Consider the following 13,837-nt stretch of genomic DNA (forward strand, 5'->3'; position numbering starts at 1 on the left):
CTAAACATGATCCAGAAGCGCAGACATCTTCTCTGGGCCAAGGCTCATTTAAAATGGACTGTGGCAAAGTGGAAAACTGTTCTGTGGTCAGACAAATCAAAAATTGAAGTTCTTTATGGAAATCAGGGACGGCGTGTCATTCAGACTAAAGAGGAGAAGGACGACCCAAGTTGTTATCGGCACTCAGTTCAGAAGCCTGTATCTCTGATGGTATAGGGTTGCATTAGTGCGTGTGGCATGGGCAGCTTACACATCTGGAAAGACACCATCAATGCTGAAAGGTATATCCAGGTTCTAGAGCAACATATGCTCCCATCCAGACGACGTCTCTTTCAGGGAAGACCTTGCATTTTCCAACATGACAATGCCAAACCACATACTGCATCAATTACAGCATCATGGCTGCGTAGAAGAAGGGTCCGGGTACTGAACTGGCCAGCCTGCAGTCCAGATCTTTCACCCATAGAAAACATTTGGCGCATCATAAAACGGAAGATTCGACAAAAAAGACCTAAGACAGTTGAGCAACTAGAATCCTACATTAGACAAGAATGGGTTAACATTCCTATCCCTAAACTTGAGCAACTTGTTTCCTCAGTCCCCAGACGTTTACAGACTGTTGTAAAGAGAAAAGGGGATGTCTCAGAGTGGTAAACATGGCCTTGTCCCAACTTTTTTGAGATGTGTTGTTGTCATGAAATTTAAAATCACCTAATTTTTCTCTTTAAATGATACATTTTCTCAGTTAAGACATTTGATATGCCATCTATGTTCTATTCTGAATAAAATATGGAATTTTGAAACTTCCACATCATTGCATTTCGTTTTTATTTACAATTTGTACTTTGTCCCAACTTTTTTGGAATCGGGGTTGTAGGCCGACTTACGACCAGATCAGTTTACGACCGGTCAGTCGAAACCAAACGCAGTCGTAAGTCGATGACTACCTTTGTGTGTATATATATCAGCTGGATAGTACAGTGGTAATGCTCACTGACTACGACGCAGGAGATCGGGGTTCGAATCCCGGTCGGGGCAAAACATCATCCAGTAAGGGTCCTTAGGCAAAACCCCTCATGATATATCAGCCTACCTCAGGAATGAGTGAAAAAATAACTGATAGAGTCATACCGGCTCAGACGTCGCCCGGGTCAACAAGGTCTGCGTCAGTTGCTAGGGAACCAGGGCAAACTGATGAGAAATGGGCTACTGGAACAAGACATCGATGGACGAGGACAGAAAATACGGATTTGCTGGAATGCTACTATACAAGCAATCCCAGAGAGAGGGGATACATGCAGAGAATGTGGGACCATTGGATACTTCGAAACCCACAATCAAGGCTAACAAAGAAACAGCTCTTAGCCCAGTGTTCCAACATCCATAATCGAAATCTGCTATCACAACTAGAGATTAATGAAATACAACAACGATGCTACGGCAAGGGGGAGCCAGGAAGACAGGTCAGCGGGGAGATGTCATCATCCCCACAACCAGAGATTGGGTACCAAGCCCCAACAGCTAACAGCCTCAACACAAGAGCTGCTGACCTGAGAAGGAAGATCGTGACCCAACTGGAAACCTGGAGCCCCCGACAAGTACCTTCAGAAGATCTACTAGTAGATGTGAATGCTGCTCTGAAGACAATCTCCACAAGAACCATCACTGAGACCAACAAGCTGATACACAGTACAGCAACAGTAATCATGGAGATGCTTGGACACACATAACAAACAGTATCCACCATGGAAGAGACGATTAGAGGCCAAGATAAAGGCAGCAAGGAGAGAAGTTAGCCAGCTAGCTGAACTACAGAAAGGGAGCATGGTGAATAAAGGGGCGCCCAGGAAGTACAACTCACTCTCCATACCAGAGGCACTCGAAACTGCCAAACAGCGACTAACAGCTCTGGCCACCCGGTTGAGGAGATACACCAAGGAAGGAGAGGCCAGGAGAATAAACAAGCTGTTCTCCACTGAACCAGCCAAGGTGTACTCTCAATGGCAGGGGAACAACAACCGGTCAGACCCACCAAGAGCTGAGGTGGAAAAATACTGGAAAGACATATGGGAAAGAAAGGCATCACACAACACCGATGCCCAATGGTTAGTGGACCTAAGAGCTGACCACAGCAACCTCCCAGAACAAGAACCAGTAACCATCTCAATGGCAGACGTCCAAGAAAGAGTGTCAAAGATGAAGAGCTGGACAGCACCAGGCCCCGATATGATCCATACGTACTGGCTGAAGAAGCTAACTGCACTCCATGAACGCCTAGCAGCACAGATGAACCAGCTGCTGAGGGATGGAACCCACCCAGAATGGCTAACCCAAGGCAGGACAGTCCTAATCATGAAGGACCCCCAGAAGGGACCCATCCCATCCAACTACCGGCCAATTACCTGTCTCTGCACAACATGGAAGGCCCTGTCAGGCATCATTGCGGCAAAAATGAGTAAGCATGTGGCTCAATACATGAGCGAGGCACAGAGGAGGAGCCATGCACCAGCTACTGGCTGATAGAACAGTCGCCCGAGACTGTAAGAAGAGACAGACCAACCTGTGCACTGCCTGGATTGACTACAAGAAAGCCTACGACTCAATGCCACACACATGGATACTGGAATGTCTGGAACTGTATAAGATCAACAGGAACCTAAGGACCTTCATACAGAACTCAATGGAAATGTGGAAGACAACCCTAGAGGCCAACTCAAAACCCATTGCCCAAGTCAACATCAAGTGCGGCATATACCAAGGAGATGCGCTATCACCACTGCTGTTCTGCATAGGCCTGAACCCCCTCAGTCAGATCATCACGAAGAGCGGCTACGGGTACCGATTCCGTAGTGGGGCAACAATCAGCCACCTGCTCTACATGGATGACATCAAGCTGTATGCCAGGAATGAGCGAGAAATAGACTCGCTGATCCACACCACCCGGATCTACAGCGATGACATAGGGATGTCATTCGGATTGGACAAGTGTGGCCGGATGGTCTCAAAGAGAGGCAAGATGATCCGGACTGAAGGGATTGACCTACCAGAGGGCAACATAGGTGATATCCAAGACAGCTACAAGTACCTTGGCATCCCACAGGCTAATGGAAACCATGAAGAGGCCACAAGGAAGTCAACCACAGCCAAATACCTCCAGAGAGTAAGGCAGGTCCTGAAAAGTCAGCTGAATGGTAAAAACAAGGTCCGAGCTATCAACATGTACGCACTACCAGTCATCAGATACCCCGCTGGTATCATAAACTGGCCAAAGGAGGAGATAGAAGCCACAGATATCAAGACTAGAAAGCTCCTCACCATGCATGGAGGGTTCCACCCCAAGTCCAGCACCCTGAGACTATACACTAAGCGGAAAGAGGGAGGCCGAGGGCTAGTGAGCGTCAAGACCACGGTCCAGGATGAAACATCGAAAATCCGAGAATACATCAGAAAGATGGCCCCAAAGGATGAACTGCTAAGTGAATGTCTCAGGCAGCAGAACCCTGATGAGAGTGCAGAGGAGGAGGAGGAACAGACAACCTGGAGAGACAAACCCCTACATGGCATGTACCACCGTCAGATAGAGGAAGTGGCTGATATCAAGAAATCCTACCAGTGGCTGGATAATGCAGGACTGACAGACAGCACAGAGGCACTAATCATGGCAGCACAAGAACAGGCCATAAGCACAAGAGCCATAGAGGCCAGGATCTACCAGAGTAGATCAGACCCAAGATGCAGACTGTGCAAAGAAGCCCCTGAAACAGTCCAGCACATAGTAGCAGGGTGTAAGATGCTAGCTGGATCAGCGTACATGGAGAGGCACAACCAAGTGGCTGGGATAGTATACAGGAACATCTGCAACCAGTATGGAATAGAAATACCCAAGTCCCAATGGGCCATACCACAGAAGGTGGCTGAGAACAACAGGGCCAAGATTCTGTGGGACTTCAGCTTCCAGACTGACAAACAGATCCTGGCTAACCAACCGGACATAGTGGTGGTGGACAAAGAGCAGAAGAGGGTGGTGGTGATAGATGTGGCGATCCCAGCTGACGCCAACATCAGGAAGAAGGAACATGAGAAACTTGAGAAGTATCAAGGGTTGAAAGAGCAGCTGGAACGGATGTGGAAGGTCAAGGGTTGCGTGGTCCCCGTGGTAGTGGGGGCACTTGGGGCAGTAACCCCCAAACTGGGAGAGTGGCTCCAGCAAATCCCAGGAACAACATCTGAAGCCTCAGTCCAGAAGAGCGCAGTCCTAGGAACATCGAAGATACTGCGCAGAACCCTTAAACTCCCAGGCCTCTGGTAGAGGACCCGAGCTTGAGGATGACATGGATACCACCACCCCCCCCGCCGGGGGTGAGAAGGAGATTTATATATATATATATATATATATATATATATATATATATATATATATATATATATACACACACACACACACACACACACACACACACATATATATATATATATATATATATATATATATATACACTACTGTTCAAAAGTTTGGGGTCACTTTGAACTTTCCTTATTTTTGAAAGAAAAGCACTGTTCTTTCAATGAAGATCACTTTAAACTAATCAGAAATACACTCTATACATTGCTAATGTGGTAAATGACTATTCTAGCTGCAAATGTCCGGTTTTTGGTGCAATATCTCCATAGGTGTATAGAGGCCCATTTCCAGCAACTATCACTCCAGTGTTCTAATGGTACAATGTGTTTGCTCATTGCCTCAGAAGGCTAATGGATGATTAGAAAACCCTTGTACAATCATGTTAGCACAGCTGAAAACAGTTTAGCTCTTTAGAGAAGCTATAAAACTGACCTTCATTTGAGCAGATTGAGTTTCTGGAGCATCACATTTGTGGGGTCGATTAAATGCTCAAAATGTCCAGAAAAATGTCCTGACTATATTTTCTATTCATTTTACAACTTATGGTGGTAAATAAAAGTGTGACTTTTCATGGAAAACACAAAATTGTCTGGGTGACCTCAAACTTTTGAACAGTAGTGTGTGTGTGTGTGTGTGTGTGTGTGTGTGTGTGTGTGTGTGTGCGTACATCCACATTAACACGTTTTAGTTTTAAAATGCATCACTTTTGCTATGTTTACAACTGGATTCCATATTTCTCCGGAGTTTTCAAGCCCCCAAAACTGAAACTTTTGGAAACACTGTTGGCCCTGTTTTAGTTTGAAAACTCCAGGTTTGTGTTTTGGTGTGGATGTGCAAAAACAGAGACGTTCACTTTATGATTGGGTCTGATCAGTCACAACATCTTTTTCCCTGATTCATGATGCTCCTATCATGTGACCATTTTCTGGAAGAAAACAAAGGGCATCAACTGTTTATGATGGTACGCACATGCCCAGTGAATGTAAATGGTCATGTGATATGCGTTTTCAGGCATGTTAGTATTGATGGAGATTATTCCTGATATGGAACTAAAATGCTTGTTAGGACAGAGATCGCTTTCATTTAAAAAAACTAAACATATTAGCGTGCATGTAACCTTACTATTTTCTTAAAAGTAATCTTAAGACCAGTGTTGACAACTTAAAAAATCTAGTGACTTTTTGAGCAGATCTTATCAAACTGATGGGGTTCTCCAGCTCATATCACAGCTGCTGGTTATAAGAATTGAGAGAGCAGGTTTATTTGGTTCACCACCAGTGTGTAAAGCCTGACTGAGTTGTGCTTGCATGAGCTGATGGTCTCAACAATCAAGCCCTGATCACTATTCTTTCCAACAACCAATCACTATTCACCATTGTTTTCAATGACTAATCACTGATTCCCATTATTTTGCAATGACCAGTCACTGATCACCTTTGGTCCCAGTGCCCAACTACTGATCACCATTGCCTCCAATGAGCAAACACTGATCACCATTGTTTGTCCACCTGTGCACATACTTTGTTCTATTCTTTACTATATACTATACTATACTATACTATACTATACTATACTATACTATACTATACTATACTATACTATACATGTACAAGTAATAAAATAGAGTTATTCCAGCCATAACCATTTCCTTTGTGTCTGTTTCCTGACTTCTCACTAGCAGTGCTTCATGTGTCTTCAGAAAATATTTCATTGAATGCAAATTATCATTATGATTCAATTAATATTCAAATTAGTATATGCTCTTACAGTGCCTTGCAAAAGTATTCATACCCCTTGAACTTTTTCACATTTTTCCACCTTACAACCACAAACTTAAAAGTTTTTTATTGAGATTTTATGTGATAGACCAACACAGAGTAGCGCATAATTGTGAAGTGAAACGAAAATGATAAATGGTCTTCAAAATTTTAAACAAATAAAAATCTGAAAAATTTGGTGTGCATTAGTATTCAGCCCCCCTGCGTCAATACTTTGTAGAGCCACCTTTTGCTGCAATTACAGCTACAAGTCTTTTGTGGTATGTCTCTACCAGCTTTGCACATCTAGACACTGAAATTTTTGCCCATTCTTCTTTGCAAAATAGCTCAAGCTCAGCCAGATTGGATGGAGAGCGTCTGTGAACAGCAATTTTCAAGTCTTGCCACAGATGCTCAATGGGATTTAGGTCTGGACTTTGACTGGGCCATTCTAACACATGAATATTCTTTGATCTAAACCTTTCCATTGTAGCTCTGGCTGTATGTTTAGGGTCATTGTCTTGCTGGAAGGTGAATCTCCTTCCCAGTCTCAAGTCTTTTGCAGCCTCCAACAGGTTTTCTTCCAGGATTGCCCTGTATTTAGCTCCATCCATCTTCCCATCAACTCTGACCAGCTTCCCTGTCCCTGCTGAAGAAAAGCATCCCCATAGCATGATGCTGCCACCACCATGTTTCACAGTGGGGATGGTGTGTGCAGGGTGATGAACAGTGTTAGTTTTCCGCCACACATAGCGCTTTGCATTTAGGCCAAAAAGTTCAACTTTGGTCTCATCTGACCAAAGCACCTTCTTCCACATGTTTGCTGTGTCCCCTACATGGCTTCTTATGCCTGTCTTTCAACAATGTGTTTCTTCTTGCCACTCTTCGAAAAAGGCCAGATTTGTGGAGTGTACGACTTATAGTTGTCCTGTGCACAGATTCTCCCACCTGAGCTGTGGATTTCTGCAGCTCCTCCAGAGTGATCATGGGCCTCTTGGCTGCTTCTTTGACCAGTGCTCTCCTTGCTCGCTCTGTCAGTTTAGGTGGACGGCCATGTCTTGGTAGGTTTGCAGTTGTGCCATACTTTTTCTATTTTTGAATGATGGATTGAACAGTGCTTCTTGAGATGTTCAGAGCTTGGGATATTTTTTTATAACCTAACCCTGCTTTAAACTTCTTCAGAACTTTATCCCTGACCTGTCTGATGAGTTCTTTGGTCTTCATGATGCTGTTTGTTCTTCAGTGTTCTCTAACAAACCACTGAGGCCTTCACAGAACAAGTGTATTCATGCTGAGAGTAAATTACACACATAGGACTCTATTAACTAATTAGATGACTTCTGAAGGCAATTGATTGCACTGGATTGTATTTAGAGGTATCAGAGTACAGGGGGCTGAATACTAATGCACACCACATTTTTCAGATTTTTATTTGTTTAAAATTTTGAAGACCATTTATCATTTTCGTTTCACTTCACCATTATGTGCTACTCTGTGTTGGTCTATCACATAAAATCTCAATAAAAAACTTTTGAGTTCGTGGTTGTAAGGTGGAAAAATGTGAAAAAGTTCAAGGGGTATGAATACTTTTGCAAGGCACTGTACCTGATGAATTCTACGGTAGCTAATTTTTTTAAGCATACGTTTGCTGCTTTCCCCTGAAATGAGTCAGCAGCCCTGTAGGTTCTCTTAAGACATGTATACCTATTGTAACTTTTGCTTTCCTCTGTGGGATGTCAGGATGGCTTCACACCCCTGGCCGTGGCTCTGCAGCAAGGTCATGAGAACGTGGTGGCTCTTCTCATTAACTATGGTACTAAGGGCAAAGTGCGTCTGCCTGCTCTCCACATCGCCGCCCGCAATGATGACACACGCACTGCAGCTGTGCTGCTACAGAATGACCCCAACCCAGATGTTCTTAGCAAGGTAACAGTAGTCTTTGTATGGATCCATTTGCAAGTCTTTCACAGTTTGAGAGCTTGGTAAATAAAAATATATGACCTTGATCAAAATCCTTGAAACAGGTGTGCTTCAATCACAGTTGCTGATGCATTAATTTAGGAAATAGTCATTTGATATTCATCCATAGCCTGATCTCATAAATTTCTGGTTTTAAAATATTTATGTCCTCTTTGTCTTTCTGTGTCTGCATATCTCCTTCCCCTCAACCTCTTCTCTGTAGACTGGCTTTACTCCTCTCCACATTGCAGCACATTATGAGAATCTGAGTGTCGCACAACTGTTGTTAAACAGGGGAGCCAATGTGAACTTCACACCAAAGGTTGGTGCTTTTCTCTCTCTCTATCTCATTCGACTGTTCATCTACTCTGGTTTTAAAAAATCAAGAAGCCTACCACTGCCCTATCTCCCATTATGAAAATCTTCCCATGATAACATGTTAGCCATTTAACATTAGCAGTGAATATAACCATTTAAAGATTATTAAGTTAGCATATGATAGGTGACTAATGAATAAAATTGATTATTTAAAATGATTTATATCAAAATCCTCACAGAAATCATGACAAATTAGATAATATTAGCCTTGCATCTGCAATAAGATTATTATAATTATGAATGACTTCTCTCATATATCCTGTGTTAGGGTTCAATCTCCACCTTGTCTGTCCTTTTCCTATTGGTAATTTGTTACGAATACCCAGAGAAAGAGAGAAATGAAACACACACAGTTGTCAGGTTTTGTTCAATCTAAAGTTTACTGATCAAAAGCAGAAGTATATGTACAGCTCTTCTCAAGCAAAGGCATTTACGGTATGGGTGCCTTGAGCACAGAGCAGGAACTTAAATTGGTCTAAACTAGTTTATTGCCATGTACAAAGGTAAGTCAGATATGGCTCAAGGAAAGCAGACATTTATAAACAGCACATACAATGAAGACAATTGAGTATAGAACAAAGAGGTCTGTGTGTGATGGGTGACAAAGATAAGGCACTGGGTGTAGGCAATCTACGTCCATGCAGAGGTTTCACAGTTCAAAGTTGCAAGAACAAGATGAATATTATTCTAACATCCTGTTAAGTCATTTATCATTAGCTTAAATTATGATATACCCTGTCATCTTTGCTCCTGTAAGCTAGCTGATTAGTGTTATCAGGAATTATAATAAACATTTTGTGGTATCTTAGAAGTAATAGCCAAGAGACAGTAACATTACAATTTCAGAGATGTATAAAGTACTGGAGTAGAGGAGTGGAGTAGAAGTACAAGTACTATATCAAAAAAGTGACTTGAGTAGAAGTTGAAGTGTTCTTTAAACACCATACTTAAGTGGAAGTACTAAAGTTTTGTACTTAAGTATTGCATATAGAAGTATTTTAAAAATTACTACTCAAGTACTAAAAGTAAAAGTATTGTGTATATTAAAGAAAGCAGTCAAAAGTTTGACTATCATATTGTTTATATTATTTCAAACATTTAAAGTTAAGGGCACAATTTCTCTGGCTGAAGCAGCAGTACAAGGACATAAAAGGCCATACAAGTGTTTATGAAAAAAAAAACACTATTAAAACATCTCAAAGACTAGAGGGGTATTCCAAGAATACGGCTAAGTGACAAACCTGGGTAAGTTAAGCCTAATGGTAAACCTTATGCAACCCTGAGTCCAAAAAAGTTGGGACAAAGTACAAATTGTAAATAAAAACAGAATGCAATAATTTACAAATCTCAAAAACTGATATTGTATTCACAATAGAACATAGACAAATATATCAAACGTCGAAAGTGAGACATTTTGAAATTTCATGCCAAATATTGGCTCATTTGAAATTTCATGAGTGCAACACATCTCAAAAAAGTTGGGACGGGGCAATAAGAGTCTGGAAAAGTTAAAGGTACAAAAAAGGAACAGCTGGAGGACCAAATTGCCTGGAAGCATCCTTCTCACAAAGCCAAAGGGCTCTTCCATCATCAGGTTAACCACTGCCTCCAGGTTAACTTACTCAGGTTTGTCTCAATCAACTACTTGCAATGGTCCCCAGTAGGCCACATACAAGTATTTATGTAAAAACATGCGAGTAGAGCACCTTACAACACTGAGCTCTTTGTAAACACACAAATCAACTATCTGCTGCCCCCCTGCTTATTCCCTTTTTAAACTAGTGCATACAGTAAAGCAGTCTTTTTTTGGAAGATAGACATTTTTTCAACCTTAACTTGTCAGGGCAACTAAAACATCTCAAAAGGCCAGAGGGGTATTCCAAGAATACGGCTAAGTGACAAACCTGGGCAAGTTAAGCCTAATGGTAAACCTTATAATAGAACAGCCCGGAAGCATCCTTCTCACAAAGCCAAAGGGCTCTTCCATCAACAGGTTAACCACTGCCTCCAGGTTAACTTACTCAGGTTTGTCTCTTAATCAACTACTTGGAATACCCCCCAGTAGGCCACATACAAGTATTTCTCATGTAAAAACACATGAGTAGATCACCTTACAACACCTGAGCTCTTTGTAAACAAAAACAGATCCCCCCACAGCATCCCTCCCTTCTCTTCCCTGCTTGTGCTTTTTTTCCCTCCACAGTGTATTCCCTTCTTAAACTGGTATGCATAAAGCAGTCAGTTAGGGAGTTAGAAATCTTTTGTCTAATCTCATAAGTAGTTGGTTTTCAAAATTGGAGTCATTCAGTCTCGCTCTTCTTTGGCTAAAGACTAATCCTGCGATACTAAAAAGCCTCTTGCAGGCTGCTGATGCTGGAAGGGGTGTGTTTAACCTAACAGACATCTTACACACAGCTGGAAAAGACTTGAGCAAGTCCATGTTATCTGCTGAACAGGACAAGTATGCATCTACTGTAGCTGTTTGGCGCTGTCTTGTTCCTTTGAACCCCTCATGCCAGAAAAAAAGTCGTCTTCATCAGATGAGCTCGACCTGTTGACCTCACCAGACTGCAACAAGAAGTCTTCAATGTGTTGTTGATATAGTCCATTCCTAAAATATAAGAGTACATTATAAACAATAATAGTTTCAACCAATCATGACAGTAACCACAGATTTAACATGACAACATTGTCAGTAAGAAATAATGATTTTAATAGAAATGACGGCTTTATACAGGCTAAGAAAGGGCTAATGCACTACTAATATCCATGTTAGTAAGCACTTGGTATATGATTAATATGCAAATCTTAATTGAAAGTGTTCCCTTTCTTACCTATTTTGATTGTCTCATCTTCCTGTGTCCAATTTGTCCGGAACTTTGGAAGCAGAATAGCAGCGGCCACCAGCTCTGGGTCTTCCATCATAGGGCCAAAGCGATCCTCAATGCCCACCTGCAGAGCATGGACAAGGGGCTTGCAGTATTTTAGTGGTAGCTTGAGCCTGTCCAGCTTAATTTTCAGGAGCTTGACGGTTGGGAGCAGCCACCCCATCTGGACATTGGTTTCAGCTTGCAAGATGTTAGTTGCTTGGGTCACTGGAGTCATCACAACAGCAAACTCTGACAGGAATGCAAGTTTGGCTGGATTAAACCTGTGATGAAGACAAGAACATATTTCATTAACACACAGGATTAGGTGTTAGGTGATTAAGTGTAACAATAAGAGACAAAAAAAACCCCAGCATTGCTACACGATCTGCTTATTATCATGCAATGGAATGGCTCATCATTCAATGTTAATCATTCAATTCAATTGTTGTACAAGTAGACAATATGTACCAGAATTGAGCTTGAGAGAAAGTACAATATGATTTTTTTTAAACTTACATTGGAACGTTCAAATCTGTGCAGACAACTCTCATGGCTGCCTCTCCCTTCTCTTTGACGATCCTGAGCAGTCTCTCCACAGCCATGAACACCTTGTTGCAACCAGTTGCACAAGCTGGAGGGAGCAAGCATCTTCCACAGTTTCAGCTGCTATTGAGGCTCTTGACCACTTATTCCAAACCGTGTTGTTTTTGGCAGCCATTTTTGATTTAGTTTTAGTCTTATGGATGAAATGCTTATTAGTTTTAGTCACATTTTAGTCAATTCTATCCTTGATAGTCTTGGTCTAGTTTTAGTCGACGAAAACTAAAAGGATTTTAGTCCAGTTTTAGTCATTCATTTTAGTCGAAAAAATAATTACTTTAAAACATTAAATTAGACCAATACAGAGATAGGAAATTGTACTCGAGGTTGACAGTTTGTGCATAACATGCTCTCTACAGAAACGCTGTCTAGCGTGCATGCTCTCTACAGAAACGCTGTCTAGCGTGCATGCTCTCTACAGAAACGCTGTCTAGCGTGCATGCTCTCTACAGAAACGCTGTCTAGCGCGCATACTCTCTACAGAAACGCTGTCTAGGGCGCATACTCTCTACAGAAACGCTGTCTAGCGCGCATGTTCTCTACAGAAACGCTGTCTAGCGCGCATGCTGTCTACAGAAACGCTGTCTAGCGCGCATGCTCTCTACAGAAACGCTGTCTAGTGCGCATGCTCTCTACAGAAACGCTGTCTAGTGCGCATGCTCTTTACAGAAACGCTGTCTAGCGCGCATGCTCTCTACAGAAACGCTGTCTAGCGCGCATGCTCTCTACAGAAACGCTGTCTAGCGCGCATGCTCTCTACAGAAACGCTGTCTAGTGCACATGCTCTCTACAGAAACGCTGTCTAGTGCGCATGCTCTTTACAGAAACGCTGTCTAGCGTGCATGCTCTCTACAGAAACGCTGTCTAGCGCGCATGCTCTCTACAGAAACGCTGTCTAGCGCGCATGCTCTCTACAGAAACGCTGTCTAGCGCACATGCTGTCTACAGAAACGCTGTCTAGCGCGCATGCTCTCTACAGAAACGCTGTCTAGTGCACATGCTCTTTACAGAAACGCTGTCTAGCGCGCATGCTCTCTACAGAAACGCTGTCTAGCGCGCATGCTCTCTACAGAAACGCTGTCTAGTGCGCATGCTCTCTACAGAAACGCTGTCTAATGCGCATGCTCTCTACAGAAACGCTGTCTAGTGCGCATGCTCTCTACAGAAACGCTGTCTAGTGCGCATGCTGTCTACAGAAACGCTGTCTAGTGCGCATGCTGTCTACAGAAACACTGTCTAGTGCGCATGCTCTCTACAGAAACGCTGTCTAGTGCGCATGCTCTCTACAGAAATGCTGTCTAGTGTGCATGCTCCATTATTCACAGACTCGTGTTTCTGCTTCCGTTTAACATATTGTAATGCGCTGATAGAGCACAAACATGTCATGATGAACACACAACTAGAAGATGACCACACTGTCTGTTAATGTAAATATGATGGCTAAACGTGCTGCTAACGTTAGAGTAGCCAGGTGTGCTGCTGCTCATTTAGACATATTAAGGCACAGCAACAGGTCTGAAAAGCTACATTTCCCCCCATATGTGTCATAGTAACTCAAATATGGGTCAATATATGACAAAGCATTCAGTTGCTGTCCCACCAAAAATCCCTGCAGGACAAGTTTTACTCATGACATCTCATCTCATTATCTCTAGCCGCTTTATCCTGTTCTACAGGGTCACAGGCAAGCTGGAGCCTATCCCAGCTGACTACAGGCAAAAGGCGGGGTACACCCTGGACAAGTCGCCAGGTCATCACAGGGCTGACACATAGACACAGACAACCATTCACACTCACACCTACGGTCAATTTAGAGTCACCAGTTAACCTAACCTGCATGTCTTTGGACTGTGGGGGAAACCGGAGCACCC

At 42.7% G+C, this 13,837-nt stretch overlaps 1 protein-coding gene across 1 annotated transcript in view; it reads left to right on the plus strand.

Moving 5' to 3' along the window:
* Positions 1-13,837, plus strand: part of ank1b (ankyrin 1, erythrocytic b) — a 183,147-nt gene that overhangs the window by 8,469 nt on the left and 160,841 nt on the right. The window contains exons 4-5 of the mRNA XM_060935917.1: positions 7,900-8,085; positions 8,342-8,440. Of these exons, the coding sequence (XP_060791900.1) occupies positions 7,900-8,085; positions 8,342-8,440 (285 nt within the window). The remainder of the gene's footprint in view (positions 1-7,899; positions 8,086-8,341; positions 8,441-13,837) is intronic.

The sequence above is a fragment of the Neoarius graeffei genome, chromosome 12, assembly GCF_027579695.1.
Source record: "Neoarius graeffei isolate fNeoGra1 chromosome 12, fNeoGra1.pri, whole genome shotgun sequence".
In the NCBI taxonomy this organism is placed as follows: domain Eukaryota; kingdom Metazoa; phylum Chordata; class Actinopteri; order Siluriformes; family Ariidae; genus Neoarius; species Neoarius graeffei.